Genomic DNA, 27812 nt, shown 5'->3' with positions numbered 1-27812 from the left:
AATAAACTGATGAACAAAAACAGTTCCAGAAACAGAGAAGCATTGATCAGACCATCAGACGAAAGGCTGGGGAGGGGAAGGGGAAGGGGAAGAGGTCAACCAAAGGACTTGTATGCATGATATAAGCTTAAAGAATGGACACAGACACCAGGGGGGTGAGGGCCTCTGTGAGGATAGTGGTGGGGCAATGGAGAGATAAGGACACATATGTAACATCTTAATGACAAAAAAAAAAAAAAAGTTGGAGGTTCTATCTATTTCAAAGGGTAGCTGCTAAAGAGTTAATGTCAACCCTTCTGGTCCATGCAGGCCTTGTGAGCACAGTCAAAGGAGAAAATGTGGGTTGGATTAGGTCTCCAAGGCCACAAAATGAAAAGGTTATTGAAGAAAAAGAGGATCAACCCTGGCCAGCCCTGCTCAGTGGTTAGAGTGTTGGCCTGTGAACTGAAGAAACTCTGGTTAGATCCCGGTCAAGGACAAATACCTGGGTTGCAGGTTCAATCCCTGGCCCAGTCTAGGCCCATGTGGGAGACAGGAGGCAGGGAGGCAACCAATCAATATGCCTCTCTCAAATTGATCTCTCTCTCTCTCTCTCTCTCTCTCTCTCTCTCTCTCTCTCTCTCTCCCTCTCTCCCTCTTCCTCTCCCTTCCCCCCTCTGTCTCTGTCTTTCTCAATGCCCCTTACACTCTCTCTAAAAATCAATAAGAAAAAAACATCCTAGGTGAGGATCAGTGGCCAGTGTTGAGAGCTTTCAAATGTCCATTAAGGAACTCCCCAAATAAAAAAAAATTAGATGTAGAAAGACAAAGACATTTCCCCACTTATTCTTGGGGTAATCAGGAAAAGCCACTGTGATGAGACATGGCTATTGACTTTGAGGAGCAAGATGTGGGGAAGGTTGAGAGGCTCTGTTTGTCTTGTCATTTTCTTGTCATTCCTATTACCTGCACTGAGGTGTGCTCTGCACTGGAGAGGTTCTGGGCAGAATTCTCTATGCAAAGCTACCTGGCCTGTTATGGCCACACAGTCATGGCAAACTGAGGCGAGCCATCCATGAAGCCATGATGCTGTGTGTAATGCTGATCTTGCAGCCCTGTGCCCATCACTGAGGGTTGTTCCAAGGGAGTTTAGCTCAGGCCCTGTTAGAGAGGGTCGTTTTAATAATCAGAGTGAGAGACTTTGTGTTTAAAAACTTTTTAAAAAATATATTTTTATTGATTTCAGAGAGGAAGGGGGAGGGAGAGAGAGACAGAAACATCAATGATGAGAGAGAGCCATTTATCAGCTGCCTCTTGCACACCCCACACTGGGGATTGAGCCCACAAACTGGGCATGTTCCCTGACCGGGAAACAAATCATGACCTCCTGGTTCATAGCTCAGCATTCAGCCACTGAGCCACACTGACCAGGCATAAATAGTTTTTTGATGAATGCTAGTGGCTGAAAGTTTTAAGAGAATGGATTAAGTAATAAATGTAGACATTTTATATACTTAATGTTGTGGCTAAAGAAGGCCAAAGAATAAAAGATAAACTAAAATGGTATACCTGAGACCTTTTGAGAGTTTGTTGAAAGGCAGGACCAAGGTTAGGCAAGCAAAATTAATTTTTTTTTAAATTTCGTGTGAATAAAATTTTTTTTTGTTTTTGTTTTGATATTTTTTTTTCTTTATTGATTAAGGTATTATATATGTATCCTTATCCCCCCATTGCCACCACCCCCTCACTCCCTCGGCCCCCTGGTGTCTGTGTCCATTGGTTAGGCTTATATTCATGCATAACGTCCTTTAGTTGCTCTTTCCCCCTCACCCCACCCTCCCCTACCTTCCCTTTGAGGTTTGACAGTCTGATCAATGCTTCTCTGGCTCTGGATCTGTTTTTGTTCATCAGTTTATGTTGTTTGTGAGAAGAGACAAAGAACTGGCCTCTGGAGTGTTTGTCCCTCTATGTGAAAACCATCAAATTGATGCCCTGCCAGTATGGATCAGTATTTGAGAATTGGCCCATGAACCAGGAGGTCATAATTCAATTCCCAGGTAGGACACATGCCTGCATGTGGACTCGATTCCCAGTGGAGGGCACTCAGAAGGCAGCCAATCTATGTTTCTCTCTCATCATTTCACTCTCCCTTCCTCTCTATAAAAATCAATAAAAATATATATTTTTTAAAAACATCAAATTGTTGAGAAGTTTTGCCATTTTCTAAAGACAATTTAGAGACCTTAAATCAACTGTACTGAAGCCAAACTTGAGAACTTACTATAAGTCAAAGTGAAGACCGTGAATAAAAAACTGGAATACTATAGCTTATTAACTGGACCTATAGAAAGCTTGAAAAAGAAAAAAAATTCTAACTATATAAAAGTTTAACCAATTGCTGACATTACATGCAAGATTAACATCTTAGGAGACTTACCCAACAAATTCAACGTCAAGTAGCAACCAAATAGCCTTCAAAAACCATCAGAAACATGGAGAACTACTTCAGACAGCATTGACAGGCTATGGAGGACAATTCTAGTCTTCAGAGAAGCTTAAGTCTGCTTTCATATGAATCTTAAAAATGGAAGATAAGGGTGGAGAAAAGTACTAAAGAGAGAAAAAAATCAGAATCCTGCCTGGAGAGTGAGTTCTTAGCAGTAGTCAGATCAAACCTGTAGGCGAACACCTGCTATAAATGAGCCATTGGGTTGCTATTCCTGGGGAAAACAACATGGATTGTGGAAATACAGAACTGGACAATTGAATGTGTCAGAAATAGAGACCACTGAATTGATGCAAATAAATTAAGTATCAATTTACAAACTCCTTCCATTCCTTGTGTTCAAAAAGAATGTATCTGGCGCAGACCTGAGCCACAATTCTCAAATACTGATCTATACTGGCAGGGCATCAATTTGATGGTTTTCACATAGAGGGACAAACACTCCAGAGGCCAGTTCTTTGTCTCTTCAAAGAGTATATCCAGACACCAGACTGAGAGTAGAAGAACATTCCCTCCAGGCCCAGGGTCCACTGTTTGTCAACCTCCATTATCCTCCATGAATGCTCTTTGTAAATCCATCAACCTCCATGATCCCTCCAATCTGACTGACTCCATCCCAAATCATCAGGCCTCCTAGGTGAGCAAGACAGAGCTATGTGGTTCAACTAGTGATCTTTCAAAGACAGCATATATCAAATAATTGAATAAAATAGGAGTGAATAGTCTAGATAGAAGATATAAGGCCAAGAAGCAGAATAATTGCTTTCATATAACTGAAGTCCAAGATGGCTAAGACTAATTCCCCATCTCCAAAGGATTACATTCTAGAGTACCACACATGGCAAGTTAGGGTGCAGATAGTCATTCACCGTAAAGATGAACCTCCCAATGAGAGTTGTCCACAAACCCTATGGATCACTGTTCCGAGAGATCTTGGTCCAGATTCCCCTTTATAGGCCTTCAGACTTTCATAGATATTTAATCAATTCCCTTTCATAGAAAATTAGGCAGAAAGAATTATGATTGATTGTCAGTAATTATTGTCAAGCAATTAATATTACAGTATTTCTCAGCAAGATGGAATAACAAATTAATCATGTAATGTTTTCAATTTTTTTTACAAAATATTTATTCAAAAACAATGCAAGCTTATTATTTAATGTGTCCTTTGTAAAATTTAGACATATCTCATGAGGTTCATGGGTCTCAATTTGGTCCTGACCACTGCCAATCATTTCATCCTCAAGAGAGGTTATCAAAAAGCCAAATAAAATTTCCTGCCCCTCCTCATGATTCACATTTGCAGGAGGTAAATTTCCAAAAAAAGATGAAGGATTTGATTATCATCAGGCATGTGTTTTTCTAATGGTTTAAACAGAAGATACTTCTGATTTTCTCAGGAAATTGAGAACATTTTTCTAGTTGAAATTCATCCGACTGAAATATATCAGGTACCTCTACGGATTTCTTAAAGTGGAAATATGTATTTACTGAGATTAGACTTGGAAGTACTAGATCTCAGAGATTGCTTTGGGAATGTGAGAAAGTCATTATTTGCTGGCTTTCCAGTAATTTATTTTGAATTTGTTAAATTCATTGACGTGTGACTAGCTATCAAAGCTTGATAAATAGCTTATAAATCACTAGAGTTGGCAGAAATAAATATTAATGAGTCAATTTTCAAGGAATTTAAAGTCAGTTTCTCCTTCTTCTGTCACCATTAGTTAAAAAGGGAATCTCAGTTGTTTCATTTGGAAAAGGATCTACAACTGTTTTGGTAATCATTGATTTTTATCAGGATAGTCACAGGACTGCTTATGATATGAAATCAAAACTATTTACTTAAAAGAAAAAGAATGCTCTTTGTAAATCCATCATGGAGTTTCATATGACAAGAGTTTTGTTTAAAACTTACTTATAAAACACAAGTACAATGCTGATTGTAATCTTTTGCGAGACTAAAGTAACCTCCTTCACCGAGGTTTGCTCAGGGCTAGCCTCAGAAGAGGGAAAGAAAAATGTGAATCGTGTGAAGCTGCCATGATTTTAAAGTACATAATGATGTGCTTAAAATCCACAGACTTTATGTATTTGGCTAATCTCTGAGTTTTAAAAAAAAATCAAACCGTTAATTGGGAGTGGCTTCCTACCTGTTCCGATAATTTTTGTCTGTCCAGGTGGGCCTGCATCACAGCATCATTCACAAGCAAGTGGAAGTTCAGGAGCACGTGTTCAATGTCATATGTCCCATGCATGGCATCTGACAGCTCTTCCAAGGACCGGATGTACGCATGCCAGTGTGGGTTCAGCTCTGCCATGTGTGCCAAGCAGCCTCTCACGACGTTGAGGCAGTACCCCATGCACGGTTTACTGAGGGTCAAGCCCTGGCAGTGAGGGCAGTACTGCATCCTCAGGAAGGCCCGGCCACACTCCCTGGAGAAGAGCAGATGGTCTGTGGTATTGATGACTTCAATGCCCAGATTCAGTGCCTGCAGAAACGTGCGGCTCGGCAGCAGCGACCTCCCCATCTGCCCCATCACTCTTTGGGGGATAGTACCAAATGGACGAATGTCCCGGCGAGCCATCCGGATGCATTCCGAGTACTCCAGGGAACTGTCAGTCACAGCAGGGTTAATGAGATGATTGTAGACTAGGGGGAAAAGACTGTCAAAGAATCTGTTCACAAATTCTTCAGGATTAGCATCCGCACCGAATAAATACAGCCCCACGTCGGTGAAGAACTCCTGAACGGAAGCAGCAGCCTCCAAGGCCATGTTCCTATAGCTGTTGCAGAAAAGTATGCTGGTGTAATTTTCTGCTTGTCTGATGAGAGTTTCAAGGGTTTCTATAACAAAAGCAGAGGCAAAGGATGGAGAAGCTTAGTATTCATGTTATAACTCTTCGTCCATCTGCTCCAAACAGTAAATGAGCTTCATGCATTGAAACTAACCTAAAGATCTAAATGAGTATGCTCAACCTACACACCCAATTTAGTTTCCAAAAGATGATGTCTGGTCAACAGTGAGCCTGGCTCACAGCACATTTATTTTACAGAAATGTATTTTCTAGAATTAAACACATTTTAAAAAGAATAGAAATAAAAAAGAATTTACATGTATGGTATTTTCTTAGTTTATGTCTTAGTCATTCATAATCTAACAATGATAGGAAAACAGTGTCACTGAGAAAATAATTTTTTATCATGAGTTCATTGTTTATCAAATATGGTGATATTAAATAATTGATTCAACTCGTACTGTATTTTTCCCCCCTCAGAATGAAAACTAGTAGATTGCTCACCAGTTACTCTAAAGAGAGGCTAAGTTCCCCTTGGACCTCTCAGCATGTTCAAATTAAAAAGAAAATAAAGGACTTTATAATGAAACCCCTACACTGTCAAACCTTATTTACACAGTGGAAAGGTCATGGGCAGTATTAATTGGTGAAAATAAATAATTGCATGACCACCTTCTCCACTATCTTCTGTTGTTTTTGATCATCTTATCTTTAAGGACTTTATTGTGGGACATTTTATTTTATTACTAAGTAATCAATGATTTCAAATAAATTTTGCTGTAGAAAGAAGAGAGGATAATTCATCCACAAATTAAGGGAGGTTGTAGTAATCAGCAAGTAGATGTTATACTTCAAAATGATAGCTTTAGATAGCAGTCCATCACCTTGTGTATACTGGTAATTACATTTTATAATTATCTTAAATATGATACATATCAATATATAATTAATTTTAAAATACATCAATAAAATTATCTCCCATAACTCCAATCTCAGTTAATTTTTATTAGGTCGTAAAAGACCACATAATAATACTGAAACCCAACCATTGAATCCTATATAATAAAGAAGTGATATGCAAATTAACCCTCACGCCTTCACAAAATGGCTGCCTACCACCAGGTTGGCAGAGAGGTTAGTGAGGGATGACCAAACAACTGAACAAGCAGGCTGCATGGGGCAACCAGGCTGACTGGGGGGCCATGAGGAGTGACCAGGCTGGCATCAGGGGGCAGTTGGGGGTGACCAGGCCATTGGGGGGCAGTTAGGGCCACCAGGCTGGAAGAGGGGGCAATTGGGGGTGACCAGGATGGCAGGGGAGGTGCAATTGGGGGCAATTAGGCTGACAGGAAGAGCAGTGAGGGCAACTAGGCCAGCATGGGGGGGAGGGATGGCAGTTAGAGGCAACCAAGATGCCAGGGCAGGGGAGGTGTAGTTGGGGGCGACCAGGCCAACAGGGGAATAAGTAGTTAGGCATCAATCAGACTGGCAAGGGAGTGGTTAGGGGGTGATTGGGCGGGCAAGCAGAAGCAGAAGCAGTTAGAGGCAATAAGGCAGTCAGGCAGGCAAGCAGGCGAGAAGTTGGGAGCTAGCAGGCCTTGATTGTGAGAGGGATGTCCGACTGCCCATTTATGCCCAATCTCCTAAATGGGCAGTTGAATATCCTTCAAGGGGTCCCAGAGGGTAGAGGGTGAAGACTGTCCTGAGGGACATCCCTTCCCCTGGGCACGAATTTTGTGCACTGGGCGTGTAGAATATTAAAAAGAGACGGAAAATGAGCCGGGACCAGTTTGGCTCAGTGGATAGAGCATCGGCCTGCAGACTGAAAGGTCCCAGGTTCGATTCCGATCAAGGGCATGTACCTTGGTTGTGGGCATATCCCCAGTAGGCGGTGTGCAAGAGGCAGCTGATCGATGATTCTCTCTCATCGATGTTTCTAACTCTCTATCCCTCTCTCTTCCTCTCTGTAAAAAATCAATAAAATATATTAAAGAGAGAGAGAGAGAGAGAGAGAGATGGAAAATGGTAAAATAAAATTAAATAATAGAAAGCAGAGGTGCAGGAAGGGTTGGTAAAATGGAATTGTGTCATGAATTTGCCATAGTATCCTAAAAAAAAAGCTACCCACTTTCATGAAAAGAACAGACAGAAACAATACAATATCATGTACCCTGATTCTGTTCTGAGACTGACTCAGGTTGGGTTCCAGGCTTCAGCGTGATATATCAAGGTGCATGCTATTGTGTTCCCCTTAAAATACATATGTCAAAACCTAATCTCCAATGTGACAGTATTTGGAAGTGGGTCCTTCAGAAGGTGATTAGGTGGAGCCCTCAGGAATGGGATTAGCGCCCTTATAAGAGAGGTCTCAGAGCACTCCCTTGCCCTTTATGCCAGACAAGGACACAAAGAAAAAACACCTGTGTGTGAACCAGGAAGGGTACTCTCACCAGATAATGAATTTATCACCACCTTGATCTTGGACTTCCCACCCTCCAGAATTCTAAGATATAAACTTGTCTTGTTTATAAGACCACTTGGTTTATGATATTCCATTGCAGAAGCTGGGACTAAGAGAGAGATTTTTCCTGTTGCAATCAAAGGCAACATGCTTTAAAGGCTGTTGCAACTCTGTTAAAATTAAATAATAGAAATTAAATAAAATTAAACAATAAAAAAAAAACCCTCCAGATTGTTAACCAGGCAAGGCTCATACAATACCTGTGCATCTCCAGGGCCCACTATAGTATATACTGATTCTCAATCTCAATTAAATTGTAAAAGGATGAAAATAAGATCATAACTGAAGGCTTCAACTGAGATTAGCTGCTCTGCCAAGTGAGAGAATTAACACCAGGTTTTCCCAACTGGCCTGACCATCTGGACTGACTGTGGAAAATACCAATTGCCAGGTCTCTGCACTGTGGATTCTAACTCAGTAGGCCTGTCTTGGACCAGGAATCTATATTTAACAAACAATCAAAAGGTCAAGAGGGTGGAATTATTTTGACTTGGCCACAAATGGGATTGCATCAAAATAAAATGCTTTGGCACAGCAAAAAAAAAACAACCATCAACAAAATAAAAAAAACATCCTAATGAATGAGAGTACATATTTGCCAATGAAACATCTGATAAAAGGTTAATTTCCAAAATACATAAAGAACTCATAGAACTCAACAAAATGAAGACAAACAATCCACTTAAAAATAGGCCAAGGACCTGAATGGACACTTCTCTAAAGAGGATGTGCAGAAGGCCTAGAGACAAATGAAAGAAATACTCAAAGTCACTAATCATCAGAGAGATGCAAATTAAAATGACAATGAGGTATCACCTCATACTTGCTGGAAAGGCTATCATCCATAAATCAACAAAAAAAAGTGCTAGTGAAGATGTTAAGAAAAAGAAACCTTCAGTCACTGCTGGTGGGAATGAAAACTGGTGCAGCCACTGTGGAAAACATTTTCCTCAAAAAACTAAAGATGGAACTGCTATTTGACCAAGTGATCCCCACTTCTGAGAATATATCCTAAGAATCCAGAGTTGGCCAACTTTTGAAACACTGTGCACTTGCATATATCTATAAAATGTTCTCTTTGCTTTTATAGAGTGGTTCAACAAAGCATTCCACCGTGATAGTCTGACCCCGCAGTTGCAACCTCGGCTGCTACCAAAGCTTTCATGGAACCATGAGAATGAGTGTGAAAAGCAAATTAAACCTCTGTGGTTGGAACTAAAATAAAACTGTTAAGTTTATTTATTACCAATAATATAGGGTTGTTTTTCTCATATTTGATGAGACTATGAACTAGGATAAGATAGGTTGCAAATTTTCTTTTGTATGATAAAATAAGACTAGGTTAAAAAATACCCACATATCACAAACATTCCTACATGCTTCCCACCAAGTTTGCTAAGGTGCATGATGTAGGTGTGTGATTAATAGCTGCCATGTTTCTCAGTGCAATAAAGGTTGCATGCTACCCCAAGCAATAAGACAAAGGTTCCATCTGACTTCTGCCAATCTTAAATAATGTTGAAACACATCTTTTTAAAGTAAAAATTAAAGTATTCTTTATAAATTCCACTCCCATTAATTTATAATTTATTCAGGAATATAGGGAATTCATCTTTTCCATTGCAGTAACTAATATGTTTGCAAATTAATTTTATAAAAGCAATGTTGAAGAGAATACATTTAATATTTAATTGGATCCATTATAAAAAGGAGTATGGTTCTAACTGGTTTGGTTCAGTGGATAGAGCATCCGCCTGCGGACTGAAGGGTCACAGGTTTGATTCCGCTCAAGGGCATGTACCTTGGTTGCAGGCACATATCCAGTAGGGGATGTGCAGGAGGCAACTAATTGATGTTTCTCTCTTATTGATGTTTTTAACTCTATCCCTCTCCCTTCCTCTCTAAAAAAATCAATAAAAAAAAATATATAAATGAGTATAGTAATTCCAAAAATCATTAGTTCTTTTGAGGGCTGAAGGCTGTCCTGCACTAAAGACAAAAATTGAAATTGATTATCTTTTAGTTCATAATTAAAAAATAAAATGCTAAAAAAAATTCTACAATGCTGATTTTATTTCATTTCACACTAGTTTTTCTTTAGTTTATTGTTATTCTATCTTTAACAAAATAAAAATAAAAACAAAAAATTTAGGACACATATTACAGTAAAATTTTAAAAAATGTTTCCTGCTCTGGCTGGTTTGGCTCAGTGGATAGAGAGTCGGCCTGCAGACTGCAGGGTCCCAGGTTCGATTTTGGTCAAGGACATGTACCTTGGTTGGGGGCACATCCCCAGTGGGGAGTGTGCAGGAGGCAGCTAATTGATGTTTTTCTCTCATCGATGTTTCTAATTCTCTCTTTTTTTATATATATATTTTTTATTGATTTTACACAGAGAGGAATTGAGAGGGACAGAGAGTTAGAAACATCGATGAGAGAGAATCATAGATCAGCTGCCTCTTGCACACCCCCTATTGGGGATGTGCCCGCAACCAAGGTACATGCCCTTGACCGGAATCGAACCCGGGACCTTTCAGTCCACAGGCCGACGCTCTATCCACTGAGCCAAACCGGTCCCAGCTGATGTTTCTAATTCTCTATCCCTCTTCCTTTCCCTCTGTAAAAAAATCAATAAAATATATTTTAAAAATGTTTTCTAATATCATATGTATTAAAATTTTAATTATCATGTATTAATTGTATTACCCTTTAAATGAGACATTATATGTTCTCAAACATCAATATTCTGATTCTATCCTGAATAGCTAAACACACATTGGGTTTTAAAAATACACTGTTTTGCAATTGGTTTTCACTATTCTATTAATTCATCACAATATGTTATTTTTCCTTTTAATCTTTATTAAACCTGATATTGACACTTTCTACTTATTGAGTTACCTAAACATGCATTTTTTACTTATATGTATTTGTGGTCATAAATGTTTCTTAAATCCAATCAATAAGAAAAACTATAAACACTTTTTCTATATACATTTTACTTTCTAATGTGTAGAAATAAACATTTGTGAAGTTTTGGTCCTTCTAGGTTCATAAAATTTTAATATATAAAACTCACATATCAGAAACTAAACAATCTAGAAGCCAATCTATTGAATTATCTTGTTAATAATTTTTATGAATATTGGTAAAATCAGAAGTTTAATTTACAAACACTGTTGTATCAACTCTGAATTTGCAAAACTATCATAATGTCCTTCTCCTATGTTTACCATAGAGTTGAGTGTTTCCATTTTATGAAATTAATATTTTATTTTAATAAGAATTTTAAGAATTATCTAATGAGCAAAATATTTTGCTGCAATGCAAAAGAATAATTCACATAATCAGAGTTTACAAATCCAAGGTAGGTTAGGTGCTGAATAATTCATCACATCTACTTAAATATTAAGGAGACTAAACAGTTCCTTTCATTACAAAGTTTTAATAAATAAAAAATGCAACTCACTCAAGCCATCTAAGTAATATTTTTCTATTCACATACTAAATAGTGTAATATATCTTCAAAATAAATAAACATTTGCTAAGCTTACTTAAGGAATTTTAGCAATAGATTAGAAAAAAATGTATCTTTTTTATTGTTTTTCACTGAGAATTTCAATAAGTTCTTCTTTCCAGTGTTATCAGATCAAATTTATCAAGGCCAAAACCCCAACTTTCCTTTTAATTCCTGAGAGTGGTAGATTGAATAAAAACTATAATCTAATTACTGATGGAATAAAAACTTAATTTCTTCCAGCTTTATGAGAAAATCAAATTATGTCTTATCTCATAAAGTAAGAAGTAAAGTTGGAATGTATAAAGTTTATCTGCATCTACTTCTATTTCATCATTAACTTTCTAAGAAATTTTAATAATAAAACACCTATAACAAGAAGTTTTAATCTCAATCTTTTCCAGCACACACTCCCTTCAGAGACATTTTATTGTATGTACCAATGATTATTAAAACTTAAATCAAGGATGTAAGCTTAAATATAACTAGTGGAGATAAAATCAGATGATAGGGATTTAAAATTAAACTTGACAAATTGCTAAATCAGTGAAGATTAATATACAGGTATCTTTTTGCAATGGGGAAAAATTTAATATTTATAGGGCTTTTATTGCTTTAAAGATAAAGTTGACTTCAAAAAGTAATGATCATGAAATAACTATTGTAATAACCTAACCAGCCTTACAGGAACAGATATTTTATGAACCTTTTTACATTTTTATTATTTTTGATATATGAACATTTTAAGATACAAAATTTAAAGTGTGTTTCAATTCAAGATCACAGATATCATCAAATATAGCAATAAAATAGATGGAGAAAGATTAAATTATATCAACCATGGATAATCAGATGGTTTTACAATGTGTATTTGGGTTGGAAATGTTAAGAGTAAATTTACACTTTTGTGCATTACAATTCTCAAGTCACAGATTGTGTTACTACAACAGATATTTCATTACTAAACTGCTAATTTAGAGCTAGTGTGTGCCTGAGATTATACATCTTTCTGAATTGAATTACAGACAGATGACAAGATTTGTAGGTAATTTTAAGAGTAATTTCTCAACCAGTGTTAATCACATATACATTACAATGAGCTCTAATTCTTCTGCTTTGCTTTAAATAAAAATACTTTTTAATCATTTTAATAGTCACATTTACTAATTCTTGTAATTATCAGAAGACCATTATAGCTACTCTGAAAATATGCATATTTAAATAAAAGCAGCAGTTATCTATTTCTCCAGTCAAGAAGTGTTTATAGTGAATTCAACTCTACAATATTTGCATATTTACTCAATTTTTTCATAAAGTAAAATGTATAATAAATGTTTTCTGGAATATTAATTTAATGACATATTTTTAATGTTATGCAGTATGATTTATAATATCATTCTTCAGAAATTAGTCATCTATACAAAATATAGTCAGTGAAATATTAATCTACACCACCAAAAATTAACATACTGGTAATTAATCTGGTCTCCTAGGAAAAGCACTACATAGAAAAATGCTTTCTCAACTTTTCTCCTCCCTCATTTCCCTCCCCATTATTTTGGCTATCATGTCACTTCACATTTATTTCTAATATCACTTTATAACCATTTATGTTCTGAAAATCAGTTTATCATTTTATCAAAAATTTGAAATTAAGTGTTTATGTAATACTAGAGGCACTAGAGGCATGGTGCATGACATTTGTGCACTGGGGGGGGGGGGGTTCTTCAGCCCAGCCTGTGCCCTCTTGCAGTCTGAGACCCCTTGGGGGATATCCACCTGCGGGCTTAGGCCCGCTCCCCATGCCAGCAAGTAGACATCTCCTGAGGGGTCCTTAGCACTGTCACAAAGGTGGGAGAGGCTCCCGCCACCACCACTGCACTGGCTGAGTGACGCGCCCCCTGTGGGAGCACGCTGACCACTAGGGGGCAGCTCCTGTGTTAATCGTCGGCCCCCTGGTGGTCAGTGCGCATCATAGCACATGCTGTTCCACCATTTGGTTGATTTGCATATTAGCTTTTTTATCATATAGGACTAGAGGCTTGGTGCACAAAATTTGAGCGGGGGGGGGGGGGGGGGGGGTGGTCTCAGGCCTGCCTTCACCCTCTCCAATCCAGAACCCCTCAGAAGATGTCCGACTGCCAGTTTAGTATGTCCTAAACCAGCAGTTGTATATCCTCTTGCAATCTAGGACTGCTGGCTCCTAACTGCTCACCTGCCTAATTGCCCCTAACCACTCTGCCTGCCTGCCTGCCTACCTGCCTACCTGCCTACCTGCCTGCCTGCCTGCCTGATTGCCCCTAACTGCCTCTGCTTGCTGGCCTGATCACTCCCTAACTGGTCCTCTGCTGGCTTGGTTGCCCCCTAACTGGTCCACTGCCAGAGTGGTCACCCCCTAGCTGTCCAGAAGGAAGTCTGATGTCCAGAAGATATCTGGTCATCCTGGTCTAATTAGCATATTATCTTTTTTATTAGTATAGATAAAATCATCGCCAAAAAACTCACTGTAGTTTGTTTCATGAATTATTGTGAAGATTTTAAATCAAATATCCTAATAACCTTTAAAATATATCAATGGAACAGAATAGAGAGCCCAGAAATAAATCCACACCTTTATGATAAGTCAATATTTGACAAAGGAGGCAAAAACGTACAATGGGATAAAGATAGTCTGTCCAATAAATGGTGTTGAGAAAAATGGAGAGATACAAGCAAAAAAATTAAACCAGATCACCTTCTTACACCATACTGAAAATGGATTAAAGACTTGAAACCATAAAAATCCTACAAGAAAACAGGCAGAAAAATCATAGACATTTTTCATAGCAATATTTTTTTCTGATAGATCTTCTCAGGCAAGGGAAATAAAAGAAAAACTAAACAAATGGGACAACATCAAACTAAAAGATTTTGCACAGCAAAGGGAACCATCAACAAAATGAATAGTCAACATATTCGCCAATGATGCATCTGATAAGGGTTAAATATCCAAAATTCATAAAGAATTTATAAAACTCAACACCAAAAAGCAAAAATTCCAAATTGAAAATGGGGAAAGGGCCTGAATAGACACTTCTCCAAAGAGGACATACATATGGCCAGTAGACATATGAAGAGATGCTCAATGTAAGGAATTGCCAGAGAAATGCAAATTAAAATCACAAGAAGATATCACCTCACACCTGTCAAAATGGCGGTCATCAATAAATCAACAAACAAGTGTTGGTAAGGATGTGGAAAAGGGGAAACCTCCTGCACTGTTGGTGGGAAAGCAGAGGTGCAGCCACTGTGGAAAGCAATGTAGAGTTATCTCAAAAAATTAAAAATAGAACTGACTTATGACTCAGCAATTCTACTTCTGGGAACTTATCTGAATAAACTCAAAACACTGATTTGAAAGAAATATATGCACCGCTATGTTCATTGCAACTCTATTTACAATAGCCAAACTATGGAAGCAAACCAAGTGCCCACCAATAGATAAAAAAAGCTGTGGTATATTTCCACAATTGAATACTGCTCGGCCTTAAAAAAAAAATAAAAAAAAAATCTTACATTTTGCAACAGAATGGATAGATCTGGAGAGTATCATGGCAAGTGAAATATCCAGTCAGAGAAAGACAAGTACTATATGATTTCACTTATATGTGGAATTAATTAACAAAGTAAACCAACAAACAAAATAGACTCATAGATATGGAGAACAAACTGATAGCTGTCAGATGAGAAGGGGTTCGGGGGCTGGGTGAAAAAAGTGAAGGGATTAAGCAAAAGCAGAACTCAGTACCTAGCTAATCAGGTAGCTGTGAGAATTAAATGAATTTGGACATGCTCCATATCTGTATAATGTCTACAGGTGAAAACTGCTCAAAATACATTAAAGGATCATGATCACAATTACCTTTCACTTCTGCTATGTATTTGCCATGAACTAGATGTCTCATTAAGTGTTTTTGGTAAATTAATTCCCTTGGTTCTCCAACCCATTCTGTGGCTATCCTTACAATAATAATAGTTGTTGTTACTATTGTTATTATTATAAAGATGATCAAGTGAAACACTGAAAATATAAGTAATTTGCCCAAGGCTTACATAGAAAGTGGCATAGCCTGGATGTGAATCCAAGGTCTCTGGCTCTAGACTCTGGGTTCTTAACCATTAGCATATATTATTTTTTATTTTTTTTAAATATATTTTATTGATTTTTTACAGAGAGGAAGTGAGAGGGAGAGAGAGAGTTAGAAACATCAATGAGAGAAAAACACCGATCAGCTGCCTCCCGCACATCTCCTACTGGGTATGTGTCTGCAACCAAGGTGCATGCCCTTGACAGGAATCAAACCTGGGACCTTTCAGTCCACAGGCAGATGTTCTACCCACTGAGCAAAACCAGTTAGAGCTATTATCTCTTTTTAAACAGGCTGAAAGTCTATTTAAATTAGTTTAAAATGGTCTGTTTGGTATATACTTAAAAACAAAACAAAATGAAACAACTTTATTTATGTGCCTAAATAAAATAGAAAGATTTTACTGTTAATTTAGTACATTGAGCCATTATGTGACATCATAAGTTAGCTACTGTAATTATGTTTTTTGGAAATTAACCAATACTATTAAAATAGCAAAAATAAAGGAAGATATAACCCTACATAAGTTGTGTTGGAGTCAACACAGCTAAGGATTTTCTAATATTTGTAATTATTAACTGGAAAATTCATTCTAATCTCTAGAAAGATGGTCCAACCTCTTCCTAACCAGATGCATTGGCTTCTCGGGGCTCACACTCTCCTGGTTTCTCTAGGCCCTAAATCTGGTGCCATGGATTCGCTTACATCCATTATGGGTAATTTTGTTTTTCCTTTCTGTTCTTAAGTCCTAAGCCAGAATTTTTGAAGTCGCAATTCTAGTTCCATAGGACCTCACTGTTCGTACTGGTCTCAATAACCAGGGTTGTGGCTGGAACACCACTTGTGGTTCTTACTAGAGTTGCAAGAACCCTTCAGCAATAACCATCAGGAGGAGACTTTGAAAAGGTACAGTTGTTACTTACAAGATCTGGGAGTTACGAGGCAGACCTGGGGCCACACAGGGGAATCCCAGGCAGAGAGAAAAGCAAGCCTAGGGTTCTGCTTCAGGGTTAAGGTTTCCAGCTTCACTCTATATTGGTGAATTTAAAACGTGAGGTGGGAGTATAAAGTAAGGAAAGAGAAAACAAACCAAATGCCAGTGACTGAAGTCAATCAAGATCTGTAAAACAAAGGAGCGGCCCAGTTCTTTCTCTGGTCAAGTGTCCCGCAATGTGTTCCACAGAGCTGTCTGTGGAGCGGATGCCTCTTAGAAATTAAAGCTTAGCCAGGCAGTTATATTTTAAAAAATAGGGTTTAAACTACACCTATTCAAAATATAAAACCACTTTTACAATATCAAATGAAACTCCCAAGCTGATGACTCCGAAATTTATGTTGCTCAGAAATTCCCAAAGTCTTTTTTTCTAAAAATTCTTCACAATCTTAAAAGTTACTGACAAACCTGTAGAACTTTCATCTTACAGGGTTACATTTATCTACATTTATTATTTTAAAAATAGAAATTGGTAATTATTTTAAAATATGTATTTTAAAAAACAAGTTAATTACATTAGAATAAATTAAAAATAATATGTAAGAAATAATTATATTTTTCAAAATAGTAAATATTAGTGTAAAGAGTGGTATTGTCTTTCATATTTCAAATATTTTTAATGTCTGCTTTAATCAAAGAGAATTGGATTCTCATATCTGCTTCTGGGTTTAATTTGTTGCAATGTAGTTTATGGTCAAGGTATATGAAGAAAATCAAGCCTCACACAAACATGCCATTGACATAATTGTTAATATTCTTTGCTATTACACCAAAAACTTGACTAATTATTTTTCTTAATGGTTAGTTGCAATGTCTCAGTGTTCTATTTCACTATTTATGATTCTGGACCCCATGCATAGTTTTATAACTGTGAAAAACCTGGTTCATGCATTATACAGACTTTTCAATGCTGACACACTTCATTATTTCTGTGACTATTAGGAATATTGCAAGTTTATTCAGGTGGCTATATGTTTCCTAAATTTCCAATTTTCTCTTGAAAGTTCATAAACAACCAACACTGTAAGTTTTGTTTTTTTTCTTGGAGTGATAATAAGCTCATTTTGGTCCACTCTGAAACAATGTCTGCCAAATGTCTAACTCTAAATCATCATAGTTTGTCTATTGATCATTTTTATGAGAAAACAAGTGTCCAGAAAAAAAGTGGCTCATCTAGCCTACAACTCAAACAATTGCACAGTGCTTCTCATCATTACAACCATTATAACTCAGTATGTGGAAGATGTGCCATAAGTATTCTCATATCACCACACAAGATGTAAAGAATACAATGACTACAAGTGCAGTTTGGTGCCACTAAATCAATGTGTGCTAAAGCTACAACTGGTTTTGTTCACCACTGTGTTTGCACTATCAATGAAAATGCCAATACTGAGAAATAGGCAAATCCTCTCTTAGTATTGTGAAAACTGTTTTGATTTCTCATACAACCTGAAAAGAATTTAGGAACCCCAGATTACACTTTGGGAATTGTTGCTGCAGCAAAACATCTTACCTGGAGATCTATTTCTCAATGCTTAACATCCACCTGGATCTCTTTTTCCCTACTATTACCTTCTGGACTCTTTCTGGAGTTCCTTATTTCATACTAGAGGCCCGGTGCATGAAAATTCATGCACTGGAGCGGTGATCCTCAGCCCAGCCTTCTCCCTCTCACAGTTCAGGAGCCTTCAGGGCAGGAGGCAACCCAAAGATCAGGGATGGCAACACCCCCATCACGCCTCTGCTGCTGCCATTGCCGACAGCACAAGCCTCAGCTGGCCTTGGTTACCTGAGCCTCAGGCAGCCCTAGGCAGCTGGGCAGCTGCCATCTGCAGCTTGCTTGTACTTTGGGCCAGCCCTGGATGGCTGTGGGGCTGAGGGGACTAGGTACCACCATCTTTGAGGGTATGTCAGTCAATTAGAATATCATTTCCTTATTGGCTGTGGGTGCCACTATCTTTGAGGGTGGGATAGTCAATTAGCATATTCCCTTCTTATTGGCTATGGTCACCACCATCTTTGAGGGTGGGCAGTTAATTAGCATATTTGTTCCTTATTGGCTGTGGGCACCATTATCTTTGTGACATCATGAGGGTCAATTAGCATTTTCCCTCTTTATTATTTATTAGATAGGATAGTGAGGTCAGACTTCTAAGCATTCAGACTCAGGATCCTAGAAGATTTTTTTTTTTTTTTAATCCTCACCGAGGATATTTTCCCATTGATTTTTAGAGAGAGTGGGAGAGGGAAAGACAAAGTATCAATGTGATTGGTTCTGACCAGAGGCCATGGACTGGGAAGGAGTCAGCAACTGAGGTACATGCCCTTGACTGGAAATGAACCTGGGACCCTTTGGTTCACAGGCCAATGCCTATCCACTAAGCCAAATAGCCTGGGGCAGTATTGGGATGTTTATTTACTTTTATTACCCACTTGCCCAAAAATCTATTTCATCTAGCCTATTGCCCAAAAATCTATTTCATCTAGCCTGAATTACTGGTTCCTCAGTCCTTTCTTTCCTCTTTCCAATAATGAGTATTCTGAAAGTTTCATCCTGCCTTTTACCTATTTACTTAAATACAATGTTCACTCCAGGAGCAAGTCAAAACCCCATAGATCTGAACAAATCAACACAATTTTATTTACATTGCACAGTTTTCAAACAGTCTAAAAGGATATACAGGTGTCAAAAAAAAAAAAAAAGCCATCTTATCAAGTAGCACATAGCATTCTAAATTAGAATGAACCGGCCTTCCAATTCCTCTGACTACATATTATACTAATCTCAATCTTTCCTTTTTAAAGCTAGCAATATAAAATCCATAGATGTACAAAAGCAAAACTTCTAGTACCCTCTAAATTTTTTTTTATTATTTATCTCATTGTGTCAAATCACTGCAAGTCATTGACCACATTTATTGGTCTGAGAAATATATTTAATTTACACCCTCTTTTAGAAAATTTAGGTGGATTTTTTACCAAGTAATGAAGTACAACGTGTGTATCTTAGTATCTCATATCATGGTTCCTGGAGTATTTGTGTACAGTATACTTCTAAGAATATATTTGTTTGTTTGTGTTAGCTTGATAGTAAAATAATTTAATTGGGCAATATACAAATAGTAATTATGCAAATTCATACTAAATTAAATGCTGATGAGTTCTAACCGCCTTATATCCTAATATTAGGAAACTTAAAAAAAGGGGAGGTTAATGACATTCTAGAATCTCCTGATTTTAGAGCATGCTAGCCATGGTCCTACAGATCTGCTGGATCATACTGCCCAATGTCATGTTTGAGTACTTCCTGTGGTTATAGGACAGCACATAGAGAAGAAATGCATTGGAAGTATTCACTGCAACATTACAGGCAGTTTAATAAATATACTGTTCCTGCCCTGACAAGAGAGAAACTCCTTTAGAAGGTAGGCAATCTTTCAGACTATTACATTCTTTCCAAATAGTAAGAGGAAAAAATTGCAATACTTTCTGACAAATGAAATGGGTTATAGAGCACAAAATCAATCAGACTGAAGAGAGGCTGTTTTACTACAATATCCTTTCCTGCTTTCAAAAATGTCATCAGAAAATATTCCGATAGTAACATAGTAAAAGCAGAAGGCATAGGATATAATAATTATGTGATTAAGCTATGAAATGTTGGAAGTCCTTTATAAAAATTCTATAAGTCTATTTTTTAAACTGTGCTTCCAAAGATATGTTTTAAAAATCTAAATTTAAAATTATTATTTATACTATAGATTTTCTTTATGAAAATATAATAAATACCCCCCAAAATATTTCTTAAATATTATAAAAGTGGAAAAGCTTATTGCTACAATTTTGCAGAGCAAGGTCAAAGCTTTTGAAATATCAGTATATTAGAAATGCAAAATCATTTGATCAATGTACTAAAATTCATCTCCCAATGCCCCATAATCAGCTCAGGAACTTTATTTAGGCTTGCTTCTATTAATATTATTTTATATAATATTATTCTAGAGCCCTTCTCATACCTCATTGCCATGTTTAATTCACTTAAAACATAGTAGTTTTGTAGTTATTACATCAAATGTCATAAAGCTACAGTTAGAAACTTTTTATTTTTTTAAAATTTGCTTTATTGGAAATTGATCTTAGCTTCTGTGTGGAAGTATAGTTATGCATTAAAAAATCACTAAGAAGTAGAACCCATTATTTAGGAAAATACTAGTCAATATAGAGCTTGATAGAAGGACCAAGTCATATTTCCTCTGTATTGCACTTGTATTTATGAATCCCAATATATTATCTGTTATTTTGAAAACTAGAGGCCCAGTGAACATTAGAGTGGGTCCCTTGGCCTGGCCTGGGGGAACGGGCCAAAGCTGGCTCTCTGACATCCCCCTGGGGGTCCTGGACTGTGATAGGGTGCAGGCCAGGCTGAGGGATCCCACCAGTGCATGATTAGGGCAAGGGAGAGTCACAGAACGTTGGCCAGCTAGGAAGGGACTGCAGGAGGGCTCCAGAGCGTGTCCAGCCCACCTCACTCAGTCCTGATTGGCTGGACCCCAGCAGCAAGCTAACCTATCAGTTGGAGCATCTTCCCCCTGTTGGTCAGTGCACATCACAGCAACTAGTCAACCAGTTGACTGCCCCTTGGTGGTCCTTGCACATCATAGCAAGCAGTTGAATGGCCTTAGTATATCATTAGCATATTACACTTTGATTGGTTGAACGGGTGACTGGACAAACAGACACTTAGCATATTAAGCTTTTATTATATAGGATATTATCCATGATGCTTCTTATGTCTTTTTTGGTATAAACCCCAATGCATTCATTAGCATCATTTATTTCAACAGCCATTCCCACCTTGTGTTGTAGTCTACACTTGTCATTATTGCACTTCATTTTTTTATTTTCTATTTTAACTCGGATTCACCTTCAATATATCCAAGCTGTCCCTGTCTATATACATTGAAGTGTTTTAGACAAACATAGATGGTGTTCTTGATTCCATAAACAGCATTAAAGAGTAGTGGTCCCTCTATCTACCTCTTCTAAATCTCACAAGGTTAAGAGCCAATTCACTTGCTAGCCATACCAAATAACAGCTTCTTTTCAAAACTATTATGTGCATAAAACTTAAAGCTATCTTGGTAGTCTCAATAAAGCACATCCTCCCATCCCATGTAATTTGCCACATACCATTTTGAAAAGCCTCATTATTGTTAAAATAAAAATAAAAAAATCTTTAGTTATCCTCAAAGCACAAATGAAGCCTGTTATAATGTTCCAGAATTATTAAATCATTCAGACAGGATTGATTGTGCATATGGGAAGGGATATAAAAAAAATAACCCTTGGTAAAGTTTGACCAATGGAATTTTAGTACACACTAAATAAAACCCATCTAGTTATACTACTCTAAGTAGCTGCCCATGAAAACTAATTTTGTCAGTAAACTGTTAAATGCACATACAATATATACTACAAATATTAGTCTGTAGTACCATCTGTAACCTAGCACTATGAACATTTAAATAGTCAAAGGTTCCCTATAGCAGAGTTTCTTAAGCACTAATATGCACTAAAGCTACTTCAGGTTAATATTTAATAAAGATACTCAGATTCTGTAGGTCAAGATGGAGTTCAGAAATCAGCATTTCTAAAAAGCATTGGAAAACCTTGCCCTGGTGTCTTTAAAAGACAAAACACTTTGGAGTGAGACAGACCATGTTCTTTCTGGGTCAGGCCTAATTATTATTCCACTCTCATCTTGGCCACTCCTCTCTCTCCCCCCAACTTCTCCCCCAGCACCCCTTCTGCTTTCAACACACATGCAATCAATGCTCAGAACTGGCTCTTCCAAGCCTTCACCCATTACCTTTCGTCTATCTTTTTCATCTGGAATATTCATAATCATCCTTAAGAGAAAATGGCATCCTATACACAAATTTCTCTGACCCAATCAGGCTGCTAATTATATATTTTTCTATGTACATATACCACTGTGTAGATATCACTTTCTGCATGATACAAATTGTACTATTCATATGTCATAGCCCTTTCACAAACCTATTATAGTTTTTATAGTTTTAATTTAAATGAAGAACAATCATTATCATGGGGGAAATATAAAATAGAATGAAAGAAAAGGCATATATGTGTGTGTGTGTGTGTGTGTGTGTGTGTGTGTGTGTGTACACACTGAGTGGCCAGATTATTAAGATCTCTGAAAGCAAAATAATCTGGCCACTTAGTGTATATCCTATATAATAAAAGACTAATATGAAAATTGTTCCCTCGACCAGGAATTCGACCAGCAGGCAGGCCATCCAACTGCCCATGTCCCCTTCCCCTAGCCAGGCTGGCTGGACCCCACCATCCCACCCATGCACAAATTCATGCACTGGGCTTCTAAGTTAGCCACCCATGTGTAACCTTTATATCAACCAATGATTGAGCATAATTGAGTGAATTGTCATGTCATTGAAGAAGCATTAAAATTAAACTTAGTGGCCAGATTATTATGCATTCGGAGATCATAATCTGGCCACTCAGTGTTTATGTTTGTGTGTGTGTGTGTGTGTGTGTGTGTGTGTGTGTGTGTCAACAGAGACATATAACATATATATGTTAGTAGCAAGTTACTTGTAGTTAATGCAGTTAATTCATAACTGGAATTAGCATCATACAAAATAAATAGTATATTGACAGCAAATATTCATTCCAGGGGCAAGAATGGCTAAATAAAAATTAATATCATAATCAATGATGTCAACAAATTAAAGTCACATAATCACAAATCAATAAGTGCAAAAAAGACAGCTAATAAAATCCCACTATTCTAAATTATTAAAACTCTAAGTTATGAATAGAAGGACTCTAATTAAATATATCAAACTATCTTCTCAAAAATACTTCTCAAAAACAAACATAATTCTAAATATGTGTAATGTTAAAGCCATTTCTTTTATTTTTATTATTTCCCTATTTCCCTCCTCCACCCAGCCCCCATCACTCCTGTCATTTCTTTTAAATCAAGAACAAAACAATAATGTCTATCATCACATTCAAGATTATTTTGAATAGTCTAGTCTGGTGAATTAGAAAAGATAAAGTATTTTATGTGATTTTTATAACTAAAAAAAAAAGAGGGTCAGGTAAAATAACTAAAGGGGTATGTAGAAATTGTTTTAGAAATTTAAAGGCACTTATATAGAAGATGGGTCCTCATATAGAAAAGTTCTCTAGATCTGAGAACAAAGTATGAAACAGAGGGTATATCAGTTTAATAAAAGCTTTCACAAAATGAAATGGGCTTCCTTTAATAATAGTGAGAGCCCAGGAAAAGGAGTCATTTAAACAACTGATCTGTGATGGTGGAGAGAGTAAAGGATAGGTGACCTCTAAAAGTCCTTCCAACTTGCAGACCCATTGTTAAGTATAATTTTAATGCTTCTTCAATGACATGACAATTCACTCGATTATGTTCAATTGTTGGTTGATATAAAGGTTACACATGGGTGGCTAACAAACACAGGAGCTCAAATGACTGTCTTTTCCTCAATGTCCATTTCCACAGCTCATTTGTCTTTGCACTTGGAGTTCAACCTTCTCACTTATTAATATGAAAAGTTGTGCAGGTGAATCCATCACAGAAAAACATTCACATTCCACACACGGGCTTAAACAAATTCTACTCAGCAATATTTCTAACCTTCAAGGGACTGTACTTCCATATAAGACTTACAATGCAATTCCTTTAAAGAAATATTAAGTAAAAAAAGAAAAAAAAGAAAAAAGAAGAAGATCTAATTGGAGAACTGAAAATCACAGATAAGTTAAAATGAAGAAAAAATACTGAGAAGGCTTGAAAGCATTTTGTGACATGAAGTAACTTAATTCATCCCAAATGTTGTTCTACAGTAAGTTATATGATTCTGCCAGATGCTTCTCTTTAGAAGAATTTTATTATACCAGAGAGAGTAATTTCTTTTAATGAGAATACTTTTGAATAATATTTGTTCCTGAAACCTCTGCTTTCTTTGTCTCACAACTAATGAGGATAATTTCCTTTGATTCATAGGCATTTTTATTCTTCTGCTGATTCAATCAAAATACCAATTAACTGCATGCATAATATGAAAATAAAGTGGAGATCTTCCAGTTCAGTTTCAGAAAATATGCATCAATTGTGGAAACCATGTGATTCACATATCAGAGAATCCACAGGTAAAGAATGGCAAGCAAAGCATGTGGTTAATGTCCCAGTTTTGTGTCATCTCTGGATACCTAGCTAATGTAAAATTTGAACAGTGAAGAAAATGAAAATTACTAAGGAATGTATGTCTCAGTCATTATAAAAATCTAAGCAATACACAGATATTAACCTCAATGCAGAGCGTAGAATGTTAGGTCCTGGTTTTCATAAAAACTTACATGAAATCTTTAGTGATGCAAATCGTGTGGATATAAAATGAATGAATCTATTCAGAGAGTGGGTATAAATTTAGAAAAACACCATCACTTTTAATTTGAAAAAGGAACACTGGAGAGTAATTTGCCTCTAAGAGTGATAAGCACCCTAAATATATAACTCGACACAGAAAAATAAAACCACTTCTCAAATAGTCATGGAGGTGATGTGTGGAGTACCACTACAAGGGCCACATCCACTCCCTGGGGATAAATGCTTCAAACAGAATAATCAAGCAGGCAGAGATTCTTCACAGAGGTGAATCACATGATTTCACAGGAAGCTTCAGCTCCAGCTGAAACAGGAGCTAAGCAATCAGCATATGTTTAGGAATATCTGATCTTCCCAAGTGTGATTAACCTTCCTGATGCATGCTCCAATTTTATAAAATGTCACCAAATATTATAAAAAGCCACAGAATTATACTGCAGTATGAAACACTCTTCTATACAGTGTGATTTTATTGCATTTAGTCATCTGATCACAAGATACAAGATTCCATAAAAAATAAGTATCTCTTTCATCAAATTACCATGATTACACAATCAGTTCCTGGTTCATAGGAAGTGCATGGAAATATATCTGGAGTCAGTCACGGTTCACAATGTTACTGCTGCAGCAATATCCTGGTATCAACAACTTCAATGACTTCCTATTATTTAAAACAAAGTAAAATCAAAAGAAAGAAAGAAAAATGCTATACAAGAAAACACAATATACACACATATTTATGGAGAAAAATATAGGTATATTCAAAATGTAGATGAGTCTATATTGGTACAATAATGGCATGAGACAACACATGTCAACTAATGTGTGGCCTGAAAAACCTTTGCATATGAAAACCTGGCAGAATTTCAGAAATCGTACAATATGTTCTCCTAAACATGGGTCTTTAAATGATCTGAGGTCCTAAATCCAACACTGTGTAACTAGGTGGCCTACACTAGGAAGAATAAGTCAAGAGCTTTCATCTTGTTCCCTAAAATCAGGCCTCTTCCTACTAGGACAGTGGTCAGCAAGCTCGTCAGTCAACAGAGCCAAATATCAGCAGGACAATGATTGAAATTTCTTTTGAGAGGCAAATTTTTTAAACTTAAACTTCTTCTAATGCCACTTCTTCAAAATAGACTTGCCCAGGCCATGGTATTTTTGTGAAAGAGCCACACTCAGGGGGCCAAAGAGCCGCGTGTGGCTGCCAACCACAGTACTAGGAGATCCTGATCAGGAGCATTGCTCTGTGTGACTTAGACATTGTAAATCTTACAACACCTGGCAGTCTAACTCCACTTAACAATCTCGTTCTAGTTTCCTTCCATGTTCCAGCCTGCTTGGGAGCGATAGCCAAGCAGGGAAAGTCATTTAAAGACGTAACCTAGCTAAAGTAGTTATTTTCAACAAGCTGAAATAATATTTTAAAAGCATGCAGTACCTGACTGTGTAGTCAGGGGCATCGACCTCTTTTTCCTTAGTTTGTAAAAAAAAAATTTTAATATTAATATGTATTTTATCAATTTTTTACAGAGAGGAAGAGAGAGGGACAGAGAGTTAGAAACATCAATGAGAGAGAATCATTGATCAGCTGCCTCTTGCACACCCCCGACTGGGGATGTGCCTGCAACCAAGGTACATGCCCTTGACCAGAATCGAACCTGGGACCATTCAGTCCACAGGCCAACGCTCTATCCACTGAGCCAAACCGGTTTCGGCAGGTTGTCAAATTTAAAAAATGACAACAGCCAACACAACAGTAGCTGTCTATTGTGAATAAATCAAAATTATATCTATTTACCTATTTTTGTCAGGTTGGCAAAAAATATAGCTTTTTTTTTGTGTGTGTGTGTGTGTGTGTGTGTGTGTGTGTGTGCTGCAAAATTTTAGTAATTAGTTTGTGTGTGCCATGAGATGAAAAAGGTTGAAAATAGCTGAGCTAATGACATCACAAGTGGGAAGTGTTGGAAAAGGAGTCCTAGCAGGGGTAATGAAGCAGGAAGGTGCTGTGGTGGCAGTGAGATGGTAACCTAGTAATAATGATCATGAGATACTAGGTCATAGGCCAGGTGAGAGAAGATCAACATGAAAATCCCCAGGATAACTACACCAGACATGGAGAAAAATCACTTGAAAAGATAAATGTAGAATCAGGAACAAGACTTGATTTCCAATTGTTTCAGGGACTGAGAGTGATTTATTACTTATATATTTTAAAAATTATTTCCATATCCCTAATTTTTTTGCTAACTGCTGCTCAATTTTCCGCAACCCTTTGTATCAAAATGAATTAAGATTTATATGTTGTCATTCTCCACAATCCTCTCTCCCATTTCTCTGTAAAACACTTCAATTGGGCTTTCGCCTCTGCTCTTCTACCAAAATGAATCCTGTAAATTTCACTGGTAACCCCCATTTGGTTGCCAAATCCACTGGATTTCAGTCCCCATCATAGGTGACATATCAGCAGCATTTGACGGCTGCTCATTCCCTCCTCTGCATTTTCTCTACCTAATTTCTAGTACACTATATTTTCTTGGTTTTCCTTCTGCCTCACTGGTCATTCCTTCTCAGCTTCCTTTGCTATTTTCCTTTTTTCCATTGTTCTAATCTCAGAGTTCCAGGGCTCAGGACTCAAGTCTCCCTCTCTCTCTCCCTCTCCCTCTCCCTCTCCCTCTCCCTCTCCCTCTCCCTCTCTCCCTCCCTCTCTGCCTCTCCTCACTTTTTGTTGATCTCATCCAGTCTCATAGCTTTAAATACCACACATCAGCCAATGACTCCCAACTGCTTATCTCCCGTCTAGACTTCTATCCTGAATTCCAGAAAAGCCAAGACTAGACTCAAATAACAGCACAATGAAACTGTAAAACACAGGTCTATGTCCATTTATTGCTGACAAGCTTCTGATTGCTAC

At 37.2% G+C, this 27812-nt stretch overlaps 1 protein-coding gene across 1 annotated transcript in view; it reads right to left on the bottom strand.

Moving 5' to 3' along the window:
* GPC5 (glypican 5) overlaps window positions 1-27812 on the bottom strand; it is a 1238338-nt gene that overhangs the window by 984526 nt on the left and 226000 nt on the right. Inside the window, exon 3 of the mRNA XM_036457477.2 lies at window positions 4636-5330. Within this exon, the coding sequence (XP_036313370.2) occupies window positions 4636-5330 (695 nt within the window). The remainder of the gene's footprint in view (window positions 1-4635; window positions 5331-27812) is intronic.

Source organism: Pipistrellus kuhlii, unplaced genomic scaffold, assembly GCF_014108245.1.
Source record: "Pipistrellus kuhlii isolate mPipKuh1 unplaced genomic scaffold, mPipKuh1.p scaffold_m20_p_3, whole genome shotgun sequence".
Taxonomy (NCBI): domain Eukaryota; kingdom Metazoa; phylum Chordata; class Mammalia; order Chiroptera; family Vespertilionidae; genus Pipistrellus; species Pipistrellus kuhlii.
This window is presented reverse-complemented; position numbering and strand designations above follow the sequence as displayed.